Raw genomic sequence first — 12,542 nt, forward strand, 5'->3', positions numbered from 1 at the left:
TTGGTGGTGTGCATTTCTGCTCGAGTGAGGAGTGCTGCTTAGGAGCTGTCTGCTTTTATTTAATTTTCACAGCTTGGAGCAGAGAAATCTCACCCTGGAGACAGAAATGATGGCCTTGCATGAAGAACTGGATCAAGAACGAAAGAAGTTCACAATGGTAGAAATCAAAATGCGTAATGCAGAACGTGCCAAGCAGGATGCAGAGAAGAGGAATGATATGTTGCAGAAGGAAATGGAGCAGTTTTTCTCCACTTTTGGAGAACTGACAGTGGAGTCTCGCAGACCAGAAAGAGGCAACACCATCTGGATCCAGTGAGCATTGGACACGTAGACTGTGGGACTTTGGGGAAGGGCTAGAGGGTATTATACTTTATCAGGTGGCTGGTCACCTGTTTGAGGCTAGTACTCAACAGAATGTTATAAATCCTTGAAAGAAGAAATCGTACAGACATTAACCACTCATATCTACAGTGTGTATTATCAAGTTATACTCTTTGAATGCTTCATGAGACTATTGTCAAGTGTAACAACTGGATACATATAATTTTTTTTAAAAGTCACCTTAGAGAGTAAGAGATGTATCTCAAGAAATATTCTAATGCAAGTAGCGTATTTAAACTGATAAATTGAAATGTTGTTGCAATCAAGGTTTATATCAAGGCTTTTCTCCCTTGCACTTAACATAATAAGCTATTTTTGGCATTGTGTTACCATCAGCTTATTTTGTATATCAAATGTTTTCTGGTTTTTTTTTTTTTTTTTTTTTTTTGTTACCCCTCTTGCTGGGGAGTGAAGATAAACAGGTATGTTAAGGTATGTGTGCCAATGGTTAACCCTGATTTGTGTTGCTTCTAAAAAGACAGCAGGATGAAAAACAGCAGCATGCTATGAGCAAAATAAAACAGTACTAATTTAACAGAATTGATGGCCAGGGTAGAAAGTACCAGGGCACCTGCATCATAAAAACCAAATGAGGATATCAAGTCAGCAAAATTGGGGACAGTGGCAAAAAGGTAAACAGCTGCTTGTTTGGGAGCAAATGTGGGTGGCAGAGTAAGAAGCTGGGAGAAGGGAACTTAAGGGGAAGTCAATCACATGACCAGAGCTTTTGGGGGTACCCTAAAGATGACCTGTGCCTGATCACTGCAGCTCAGGAGTATAAACCAGTTGTGCTGACCATATTTGCATATGACTTACCTCTGTACTCTGGGTGAAAGTGAGTTCTTTTTGTAACAGTGGTGAAGGGACACACGAAGGGGTGAACCAGGCATCCTGATAGCCTTGTCAGTGTGTGGGTGCTGCAAAAAAAAAAAAAAAAAAAATTTATGTCTAGAGTATAAATTACTGGAGGAACTGTACAACAAACAGCAAATAAGGAAGAAAACACACCAACATATTCACCATCCATATTTACAGTGTATATTAGCAAGTTATCATGCTGTCTGAATGCTTCATGAGATTACTGTCAAATGTTACAACTGTGAAAGTTCCCAGGCTCTCAGCATCACCAAGGGAGCACCTAGACGGAACAGCCTGGAGCCTAACAGCATACAGAGTGCCAGTGAAAAAGAAACAGCAAAGCCATGCTGTAAATTAATAATTTGTTTGGCATCTTTACATATAGTAAGTATAACTGGTATTTTCTACACCATGCTAAGGATTTTTTGTTTTTAACTTTGCGTTTAGGACTCCAAGCAGTATTATTAGAGAGGGTTTTTGAGATGTCTTGGCTTCCCTCTAGTGTCTCTTAAATATATTGCAATTATTTTTAGTTACAGTTGGGAAAAAAAGATGAAGGTAGCCTCAAAGAACATTCTTGGTTATAGTATGTATATAAGACAAGTATTAATTAGATGTGGGAACTGTACTGGGAAGCAAACATGAGGTTTACATTTCAGAGAAATATTAACTTACAATGGAGTATTACACATTATTTGTGTCTAGTGAAGTTCAGAGTTCTCAGTCAGGGTGCCTATTTTACTAATTACTGTGAACATCTCTAGTGCATATCCAGTCTGTGTGTAAATCAGAAAAAGTCAGACAGGGAGAGATCAAGATAATAGGAAGAAGCATGTTTTATATCAGCAGCATCACAACATGTCCCCACAATGATGAGAGAAGGAAACAGATTACTATGTTAATTCTGATTTTTAAATTGAATGAGAGAGGCCTTGATATCTGATGCAGTAGGCCTCAAAGTCGACTCAGAATTTAAGCAGTATCTGACATCTGTTGACATGCCAGCAAAGTCTTTAAGTATTTTCGTAACTGGAATTCATATTTTTACACTAGATGTATACAGTAGTTCCTGTAGCAGTATCCTGAGGTGGAGAAAGTCCTGCTTCCTCACTTAAAGTAAGCCAATTTTCTAATTTTGATTTTGTCTAGCAGTCCCTATGTCGTTCAGACTGAAGCATAGGAAGTTCCAGCTGAACATCAGGAAGAACTTCACTTTGAGGGTGACGGAGCACTGGAACAGGTTGCCCAGAGAGGTTGTGGATTCTCCTTCTCTGGAGATATTTTCCTGTGCAGCCTGCTCTAGGTGACCCTGCTTTGTCGGGGGGGGGTTGGACTAAATGACCCACAGAGGTCCCTTCCAACTCCTAACATTCTGTGATTCTGTGATTCAAGCTCTGTTGTATACATAATTTCTAAAACTAGTTCAAGGACCTGTGTAAATGAGGACCTAAAGTTTAGTCATGTAGGCATGGCAGAAAGTGGCCAGTGAGGCAGTGGGGAAATGTGCTAATCTAAGGTTATCATCTGATACGATGGCAAAAATGACAGCTACTTAATAAAAACTTATTTCTGACACTTGTTCAAAATTGATGAGGAATGGGAATTTCATTTCACATCTGCATCTGCTTCCAATGCCCTAGGCTATACAATATGCATGGAAAAAGGGAAGATATTTATAGTCTATATACTTAGCATTCTGTGTTCGATTTCGATTATCCGTGGTCTTCACAGGAACTGACTGGAGGCTTCCAGTGATTTGTGTGTATTGCATGTTTTCCTTATTTGTTTGAACGGGCTTCTTTGTATACATCTGGTTCTGAACTCAGATTATTTTGTCAGTGATTGCTTTCTGAGAGTTCGTTCTTGGTCTACCCACAAATCTACCCACAAAGTACAAGAATGCAATTCAGAGTGGTTTTTTGCTTATCTTCAGGTCTTAGCATTCACCATGCCTGAGATGGTTTATAAAGCAAGCTTTTTCAGTGAAAAATCTTCATTTTTGGTGTATATAGATCCTCCTCATTTTTATATTGTTCTTTTTGAGGATTGCCATTAAACACTTTTGACTCAGACTGAATGATGCTACTGCAGTGATCTCTTTAGGGCATGATTCTTAAAAAAACCAAAATTCTTTTCTTTTTGCAAGGACTCTGCAAAGGCGGTTCTCCATGTGGATTTTATGTAGGACTTAGGCTGGAGTAGACCTGGCTCCTTCTAACTGATGCCAGGCTAACAAATCAAAATTTCTGTTTTGTTTATGTATCAGAGGGATCTTGACCTGCTTTGAAATTAGGACTTAGTCTTGGAAGAAAATATAAACCATCCACATAGTTATAGTTGTTAAAACTAACTAGCATTTTTTCGTCTGGACACAGAAGCAAAATTCCTTAGTCAGAATATCTTCTAGGAAAGTCTTTGTTACTCTGGGAGCAGAGTAGCAGCTCAGGTTTCTGCCCATTTGGCCCAGCTCATTTTGCCTCCAATTCCTTGATGTGTTTAAAACTGTTCTTAGTGGTGCTGTCACCTTCCAGATGTCTGTTACTGTACCCTACTTCTTAGTGCTCTTGTCACTCAGTTCATCCCATGGTGGTCCGTTTTCCTGGACCTGAACCTGCACAAAGCTATTCTTTGCATTAACTTTCTGGTGGTTGAGGTCTCGATGCTGATTCAATAAAGACAAGTTCACTGTAGCTATGCCATTTGGAGTCAGCTTGAACAGTCATGGGATCACACTGTTAAAGTATATTTGAATGCTTTTTTGGAAGCTCACATTAGGCAGGATTTGTCTGTTTGTTTGAAGCTTGGCTTCACATTTGAAAAGTTGTTCCAGTCAGTTCCTCAAAGAATGTTCAAATTCTAGTTATATGGCTAAGTACTGATATCCCAAATTCCTTGCTTTGCAATCCAGGACAAGACTTCAGCTCATTATCTCTGCAGAAATCATCTAGACAGATTGGGAAACCTGAGCAGGCACAGTGAACTTTGAAAATATTACCAACAACGTATGTCCACTCCCATCATAATCCATCCAAAGTATCCCACTCTCCTCTTTCTGTGAGGCTTCATCAGCATTTAGGTTGTGGTGATAAAGTTTATTTATGTCCTTAATGGTCATCTTCATGCTTCTATTATTATCCTAATTCTTTAAATTAAAAGTACAAAATTCTTGGTGTTTCTTACATTCAGAAGCAAATAACAAAATGCCTTTCGTTTCCACATGGTCCACAACCGATGTGCTGCTTTGTTGTCCTTTGCATGTCCAGCCTGTGTGTGCATTGACTTGGTTGGCAGGAGCAACATGGGGGGATCATGCTGGTAGAGCTAAGTGGCCAAAGAATAAAACCATGCAGTGGAGTGAAAAGGGGCAAGACTTACTCATGAGACTAAAGTCAAAGCATACTGAGCCCAAAGGCTCTGAAAAAAACTGTAAGGATTTAATACAGTGTATTTGTTGATCATTAGACATCTCATGATGGTATTTTTTTTCAGGAATCTTACTGTTAAGGTATTGAATGAAACTGAGGCTTTAGCCGAGACGACTGGTTTTATCACCAGCCTGTGTAATGGAATGAGTCATGTTCTAAGGCGATGTTGACAGTGTTACCTACTATGAGAGGACACTAAAAGAGTTTCAAGTATCAATTAAAAAAGGTTAAATAATAAATTTGCTTTCATCTCTTTCTCACAGGTATTTCCATGAACTCCCCAAATTAATCATCTGTTGTGGGTGTTCACCAGCCAGCTCCAACCTGAGAATGGCAGTTAACAGCTCAGCACTTCTAGCACATTGTCATTGTGCCCTGTGCACAGCGCACAGGAGACAACACTTTTACAATTCATCAATGCAAATGGCGGAAAAAGTCTTCTCAGAGCTAATAACCTTCTGGTCCAATTACAAAGTATGATTACATTACATTACCTTCAGAAGTGTAAGTTTGGAACAGCACACACGCTTAAAAGCAGGCTGTCAGAATGCTACAGTTGAGGCACAGAGTGTAAAAAAAAAAGGGAGGCATGCTTACCACTGTTAATCCCATCTCCGGCCACATCATCAGAGCACTGTGGTGGGTGATGATGCCCTATGTGCCTTTGCATGGTAGACTGGAGTAGTGGCAGACACTCACCTTTTAAGTGCTAGATTCTGATGTTTTGCTCAGAAAAGCTTCTGTCTTCCTTTCTGTTTGTGAGAATTCTGCCACGCATTTGGAGCGTGCTCTGGTGCAGCAGAGTGATTAAACTTACTAGACTTCTTTGCCACGTGTTTTTCTTCCAGCATCTCATAGAGCAAGTTTCCCAAATATAAAAATTCATAAATTATGTGATGTTAAATGATATGCAAAACTGGTATGTTAGGTGTTTCGTAAGAATGAGGAGAAAAGGAGCTTGCTAAGATTACCACTCTAAGATCTGTAAGCAGTAGGTGATTCAGTAGTTCGTGATGGTCCAAAAATTTTTGAGAAAGATCCAATTTGCTAAAAAGAATAAATATTTAACAAATATTTATTGTATAGCATCCCCAGAGGGATGGAACAGAGGCAGGGTAAGGAGACACTGGATAAACGGGTACACTCATTTGCATGTTTTGACAACCTAGTCAAAACAGCAAGTTGCCTCTAACTGCTGTACACTTGAATCCTTCCTGTATGAGTGAAACTCCTAATTAACTTCCTTTCTTATTCTGAATTCCCTCTGGAGTCGAGCCTATCTGCTGAAGAGGAGAGTGTCTGCAGACTCTCTGTGCCCCTGTCAAACCTGCAAGGAAGTGGGGGGCAGGGTAAGGCGAGATGGGAGAAAAGTAACTAACATGCACTTGTGATGTGGGCGTGCAAAAAAAGAGGAAACAGATAGGAGAGATGAGGAGAAGGAGGAAGTGAATATACCTGAAATTGGTATGTGTAGGTGGTAGTGATCTGCTCTCAGTTAACAGCATTCTTTCTGAAAGCTTGTCTCTACTGATAACTGTAAATCTAACAAATGTATCATGTAGGGGATGTTACCACTTCAGGTGGTCAGAATCATTGCACAACCAAAACAAGTCTTGGTTCTTTGTGAGTAATTGGGACGGTTGCAAAATAAGGGACTCCTGAATAATCCCTTTAGGCGCCTGGGCCTACAAAAGGGTTACTACAGTTAATGTTGCACTATTCTTTCAGAGCTTTTTCGGCTCTAAATTACTTTCTCGGCTGACACCAAGTCAACTGTTTCACAGACTACCTTCCTTGCTTTCATCAGTCCTATGTGCTAGCAGTGAGAATTCATGTGGAGATATACCTAGCAAAGCTGTTGCTGTAAGAGCTGAATGCAAGGCAGGGGAGCCCCAGGTCAGACGGTTCTCCATGGATTACCAGCACTTGCTCTGGGAACATGTAATGGCCCCCAGACTGTTGTTCAGAATCTCTAGAGCAGTGCTTCTCAGGAAATAAAATTATATACAGCAGATGCCCTGCTCATATAAATCACCATAGCTCTACAGAGATTTAGGAAGCAGTGAGAGAAGCTGAGGAGCTTTGCCTACTAGGAATTAGAAGCTGTCATAATGCGTGTATTTACAATTAGCGTTGGTAGTCTACTTTTGCGGGAGAAATACTTGTCAGCAATACAACAAGTTTCTTTAGTATGCCAATAATAATGGAGACTGCAAAAAATTTTTGAGGCCAGAAAAATGAGCATGATGCAAATATATGCCTCCCTTTTTTCCCTTAATAATCCAGGATAATAAGCTTTATATGCAACACAAATCCATTTCTGAATTTCCTAAATGCAAGAATGGAGAATCCTTTCTACCTCTGTGTGTGTTACTCTCTTCATGCAAAAGAGGTTTAAAACGAATCATGTCAGTCTCACCTCTGTGCCTGGCAAGGTCATGGAGCAGGTCCTCCTGGAAACTATGCTAAGGCACGTGGAAAATAAGGAGGTGGCTGGTGACAGCCAACATGGCTTCACTAAGGGTAAATCATGCCTGACAGATCTGGTGGCCTTCTTTGATGGGGTTACTGCGTTGGTGGGTAAGGGAAGAGCAACTGACATCATTTACCTGGACTTGAGCAAAGCATTTGACACTGTCCCACATGACATCCTTGTCTCTAAATTGGAGAGACATAGATTTGATGGATGGACCATTCAGTGGATAGGAAAATGTTTGGGTGGTCGCACTCAAAGAGTTGCAGTCAACAGCTTGATGTCTAAGTGGAGACCAGTGACAGGTGGCATTGCTCAGGGGTCAGTATTGGGACTGGTGCTGTTTAAAACCTTTGCTGGTGACATGGACAGTGGGACTGAGTGCACCCTCAGCAAGTTTGCTGATGACACCAAGCTGTGTGATGCGGTCGACATGCTGAAGGGAAGGGAGGGACCATCGAGAGGGACCTTAACAGACTTGAGAGGTGGGCCCGTATGAACCTCACAAGGTTCAACAAGGCCAAGTGCAAGGTCCTGCACATGGGTCAGGACAATCCCAAGCACAAATATAGGGTGAGTGGAGAATGGATTGAGAGCAGCCTTGAGGAGAAGGACTTGCAGGTGCTGGCTGACCAGAAGTTCAAGATGACTGGCAATGTGCGCTCGCAGCCCAGAAGGCCCTGGGCTGCATCAAAAGACGCACAGCCAGCAGGCTGGGGGAGGTGATTCTGCCCCTCTCCTCCGCTCTGGTGAGACCCCATCTGGAGTCCTGTGTCCAGCTCTGGAGCCCTTCACAGAAAAGACATGGACCTGTTGGACCAGGTCCAGAGGAAGGCCACAAAAATGATCAGAGGGATGGAACACCTCTCCTCTGAGGACAGGCTGAGAGAGTTGGGGCTGTTCAGCCTGGAGAAGAGAAGGCTCTGGGGAGACCTTAGAGCAGTCTTCCAGTACCTGAAGGGGGCCTACAAGAAAGCTGGAGAGGGACTTTTCACAAGGGCATGTAGTGAAAGGACAAGGGATAATGGCTTCAAACTAAAAGAGAGCAGATTTAGACTGGATATAAGGAAGAAATTTTTTACAATGAGGGTGATGAGTCACTGGAACAGGTTGCCCAGAGAAGTTGTGGATGCCCTTTCGCTGGAAGTGTTCAAGGCCAGGTTGGATGAGGCTTTGTGCAACCTGGGCTAGTGGAAGGTGTCCCTGATATGTGGTTGGAACTAGAAGATCTGTAAGGTCCCTTCCAACCCAAACCTTTCTATGATTCTATGATCTTATTTTAAATGCTTTCTCTCATGCAATTCAAGTGTTTGATTCTAACACTGAATGCCATTGCTTGGCTCATAAAACTTGTTAAATATGTGAATTACTAGTTTTTAAACTGAAGTAGTGGAAGGAAAGGCTGGTCTCACCATCTTCAGTCTCAGTGAGAATCATGCTTTCAAAGTAACCATAAAGGACAGAAATTGTTTCAAGCTTCAAAGATTTTTTTAGAAGAGTAATAGATAAATACACAATGATACGAAAACAGACAGCACTCCAACTGTAGCTGAACAGATAAATGAGACTTCCTGAGAGCTGTATAACAAGACACTGTATTCTTTCCTGTTTGCCTCAAGTAACCACAATATTTCTTCACCGGCACTATATATTCTTACTAAGTAACAAAGGTTAGCTGTAGTAGTCACGGTAGCATAAATGATATTATCAATAAGGCAGTTCATCTGAATACTGATACAATATGAAGAAGAACTAAACCCTCACAGTCTGTAATGCACATTAGGAAGTCATTTTAGGTAGTAAACGGGAGAATATATTGTTGCATCTCATAAATACAAACAAGAGTAATCATATTGTACTATTTACGCAGACATTTTTCAGGGCTGGAATTTAGTTGTGCAGGCTCAATGCAAAATTTCAAGGGTTGTTAGAGTGACTAACAAAGTCACTCTGCTCACTGAGCAATTCGTTCATTTGCTCGGATCACTGAGATTTATTTTCTCAGAGGAGTTGTTCAGGTGCCCAACTGAGCTGTGTAGTATGTTCTGTGGTCTGTGCAACACAAACAATCCAGTAAAAAGCAAGATACGTTAAGTGAATTCAAAGCTGTCTAGAAGTGTGAAAAAGGATGATTTGAGGGGAGGGAAGCTAAGGAAACATGAAGAAAAATTTCTATACGCAACAAATTCTTCCTTGCTATGGTAAATTCGAAAGAGTTTTTTAAGAATGTTTTATGCCTGCAGATTACTTCTACCCTTCCTTTAGTTTCCAACATAACCTGCAAGGCTTGTCAGTTTTCCAGAGCAAAACCTAACAACTTAGCGAACTAACTTACATGGAAAGAATGAGGTTCAAGGGAAGGCATGGGTCTTACCATGGGCTGTATTCTTCTTACCCGAAGTCTTCAATCAGTGTTTAAACACCTGTTCTTAGAGTCCTATGTTGGTCCTTTAGCCTAGTAGTGTGTAAATCTAGAATGTTATGTTTATGTGAAGCTACTGCAGTCTGTAATTATTCAAATATCTGCTGCCAGTTTTATGAATGTAAGACTCACGTTGCACTAAATTAAATCACAGATGAGGAGGACTTTCAACAGACACTTAAGAGCACTGAAGTATTAGATATCTAACAAGCAAAAAGCCCTAATAAGTAAAGAAGGAAAGTAACTGTGGCTTTTCATTGGAACTTCACAGATGGCTAGCTCTGCAGATACCCTTTCTCTGCACCAGAATCTCACAGTCTGAGGCTTCTCCACAAAAAGCAAAAATACTCCATTCTATAATGTTTTGTGAAACATGGTTATTTAGTTCTGCCACCATGTACATACTACTGTGTGTTCAGAGAAAGTGGTGCTGCTTACATGATTCCTTGAATCTCTTTGAAGAGGAAGGCAGCTCTCGTCTGTGTGCTTCTACCCAGAAAAAAAAAATGGGGTGGAGCTCTGTGTAAGAGAGTTTGCTGCCCTAAGGCCTGACCCATGCCTTAGCATTTTTCTCCTGAGAAATCCAATCTTACATTCTCAGTCTATCTTACCCAGTTTTTAATTGCCTGATTACCTTATTTTTAACTTTCTTAGGTCCCCTTGTTCCTTCCAGTGATTAGCAGAGATGGGATTCAGTCATATTCCTACCTTACCATCCATGCCAAGAAATTTTCTGCACCAGTGCATATGCTTTGTAAGGAGTGTGGGATTTCTTTCTGTTACCTATTGAGACTGTTGCATTAGCCGTTTGTAATGCAATGCATGGCATAATAGCATGATTTGGTCCTACAGCTTGCCTGACAACTTCTCAAATTCTTTTCTGTAACATCCTCACCTTTATTCTAGAAAAACTGGAATTAATTTTTGAAGGTTGTTTTATATTTATTTAAATAATTAATTGCATCATTATCAGAAAAGCAAGAAAATTCACTTTTCTGCATGTGCAGAATAATAGTTGTAATGCAGCAGTTCTTTCTAGAAAAATCTGGATATAGAAACTGATAGATGGCATAATGATCCTGATCGGAAGACCTTGTACATGGAGGAGCTAGCGATTCACAAAACAGTGAACATGAGCAGGTGCAAGCCTATGCTGTGCTGCGCTGTGCTGCACATACAGCTTAGCCTTCAAGCCTGCGTTGTGCTGGCCATATCCCTTGGATACAGGATAGACTGAGCTGGCTGATGGTAACAGAGGAGCCTGCAGACAGCTCCCACCTGATATGAGCAATTACGCCCACCTGCATGGCCTTGCCTCTCTCTAAACTGCAGCAACAGGTTCTCATCTGAACATCCTTTTTAGTTTGACAGTAGAAAGGATGAAGAGATTTGTTTACTTTTAAGAAAAGTGTACAGTAACTTCAATGACCAAAACAATGTAATCTGCATTGTGTGCTTCTCCCTGATCAGGGGTGCCCATTTGACACTGCACAACTCTGCATTTCCAGCATCTGGAAGAACTTATGATTATGTATACAATTCGCCTCTTTATAGAGTTAGCTCAAATAAATGGCATTTCAAGCATTAGTTTACAGAGTGTGAGTGCCCTTCCTACTGGGATCCTAAGGAAACACCACCAGGTGCAAAAGAACTGGTTAACCTTGGCTAAAGTTACGAAAGCACATTGTAATACAGGTTTTTAATGTGGGAACCAGTATCATTGAAGGGAAACTACAGTTTCCACAATGTATGGCTTCCTGAGGCTAAAACATTCTCTCAACACATGTCCCATTTAGTACACCATATATTATGGGCCAATAAAGGTAACAGTTATTACATACATACTGAAGACTGTTGCTGAGTGAAGGTTTTATATGAGTACATGTAAGCATATCTGGTAAGGACTATATCTAATCGTCTTGACATGATGAGCACTGATCAAAGACACTTAAAGACTGCCATGGTGACACAGGAGTTTTGGAAGCTTACTGCTATTTAGAAATAATTCCAGTACACCATGGACAGCATCTGGAATCTGTTGGGTACCCACAAAGGGATTATTATTCTTATATGTTGAAGATTCTCCAGTTTAATCTGTTGGGTTTTTTTAATGAGGGCCAGGTACTGGGAAAATTCTGGGTTTTTTCCAAATACATGTAATCCCTTTGTAAAAAAACAACAACAACAAGAAGCAAGTGTTGTTCTGTTATTAAAAAAGTGAACAATAACTTCTGATTATACTTAAATCCATAAAATGTTTTACTCACATGACACACTTCAGTGTCCTGCTCAACAATCGTCATTTTTACCAAAGTAATGAAAATCACCAAGCACATGTTAGCATTTGGCATTTAAAAAGCATGCCACATTGTAAACATCCAGGCTTCCGCCATCTGTGGAAAGTCAAATCATGAGTAAAGTTTGAAATTTCTAGAAGCAACTCTCCGAGTGAGTGTTGTTATTGACTGCCTCTTTTTATGGCCCTGTTAACTTTGTACTTTTCCTTCTAGAGAATACATCAACCTTATATGACTATTAAAGCATTTCCAAGGGAAAAATAAAAAGTTGGTCATAACTGATAGAGAGCATATGAGCAGGGGAAGGTGAGAATGGATACACTGAGTTACAAGTTCCAAAGGAATTTGAATTAAAGAAAGTTTATTAACCTGCATTAGGACTCAGAGTATACTTTTCATCAGACTCCCATTTTTAAACTACTGACAGGACCCAAACCTGCAATTGCCTATTTGCAATTGAACTATAAATCTTCAGGGCATTACGACTGTATCATTTTAAGGGACATGGCTTGCCGTGTTACTTTATTTCTAATATAAATTTAAATTCTGATTTGCAGTAGACACAGTCATTGAGTTAAGGTGAAGTGCATACTTCTTCCTGTTGTTTCAACACTTGGCAATCAGATGCTTTTTCTATGCAAAATCTTACTGGATTGGAACAATATTGCTGTAAGACATTCCTGTTT

At 40.4% G+C, this 12,542-nt stretch overlaps 1 protein-coding gene across 7 annotated transcripts in view; it reads left to right on the top strand.

Moving 5' to 3' along the window:
* ARHGAP24 (Rho GTPase activating protein 24) overlaps positions 1–11,990 on the top strand; it is a 259,532-nt gene extending 247,542 nt beyond the window's left edge. For all 7 annotated transcript variants that reach the window (XM_075421196.1, XM_075421197.1, XM_075421195.1 and 4 more), the window contains one exon: positions 73–11,990. In XM_075421196.1, the coding sequence (XP_075277311.1) occupies positions 73–316 (244 nt within the window). In that variant the 3' untranslated portion in view covers positions 317–11,990. The remainder of the gene's footprint in view (positions 1–72) is intronic.
* Positions 11,991–12,542: the final 552 nt, after the last annotated feature.

The sequence above is a fragment of the Opisthocomus hoazin genome, chromosome 5 (genome assembly GCF_030867145.1).
Source record: "Opisthocomus hoazin isolate bOpiHoa1 chromosome 5, bOpiHoa1.hap1, whole genome shotgun sequence".
NCBI classification, from domain to species: Eukaryota; Metazoa; Chordata; class Aves; order Opisthocomiformes; family Opisthocomidae; genus Opisthocomus; species Opisthocomus hoazin.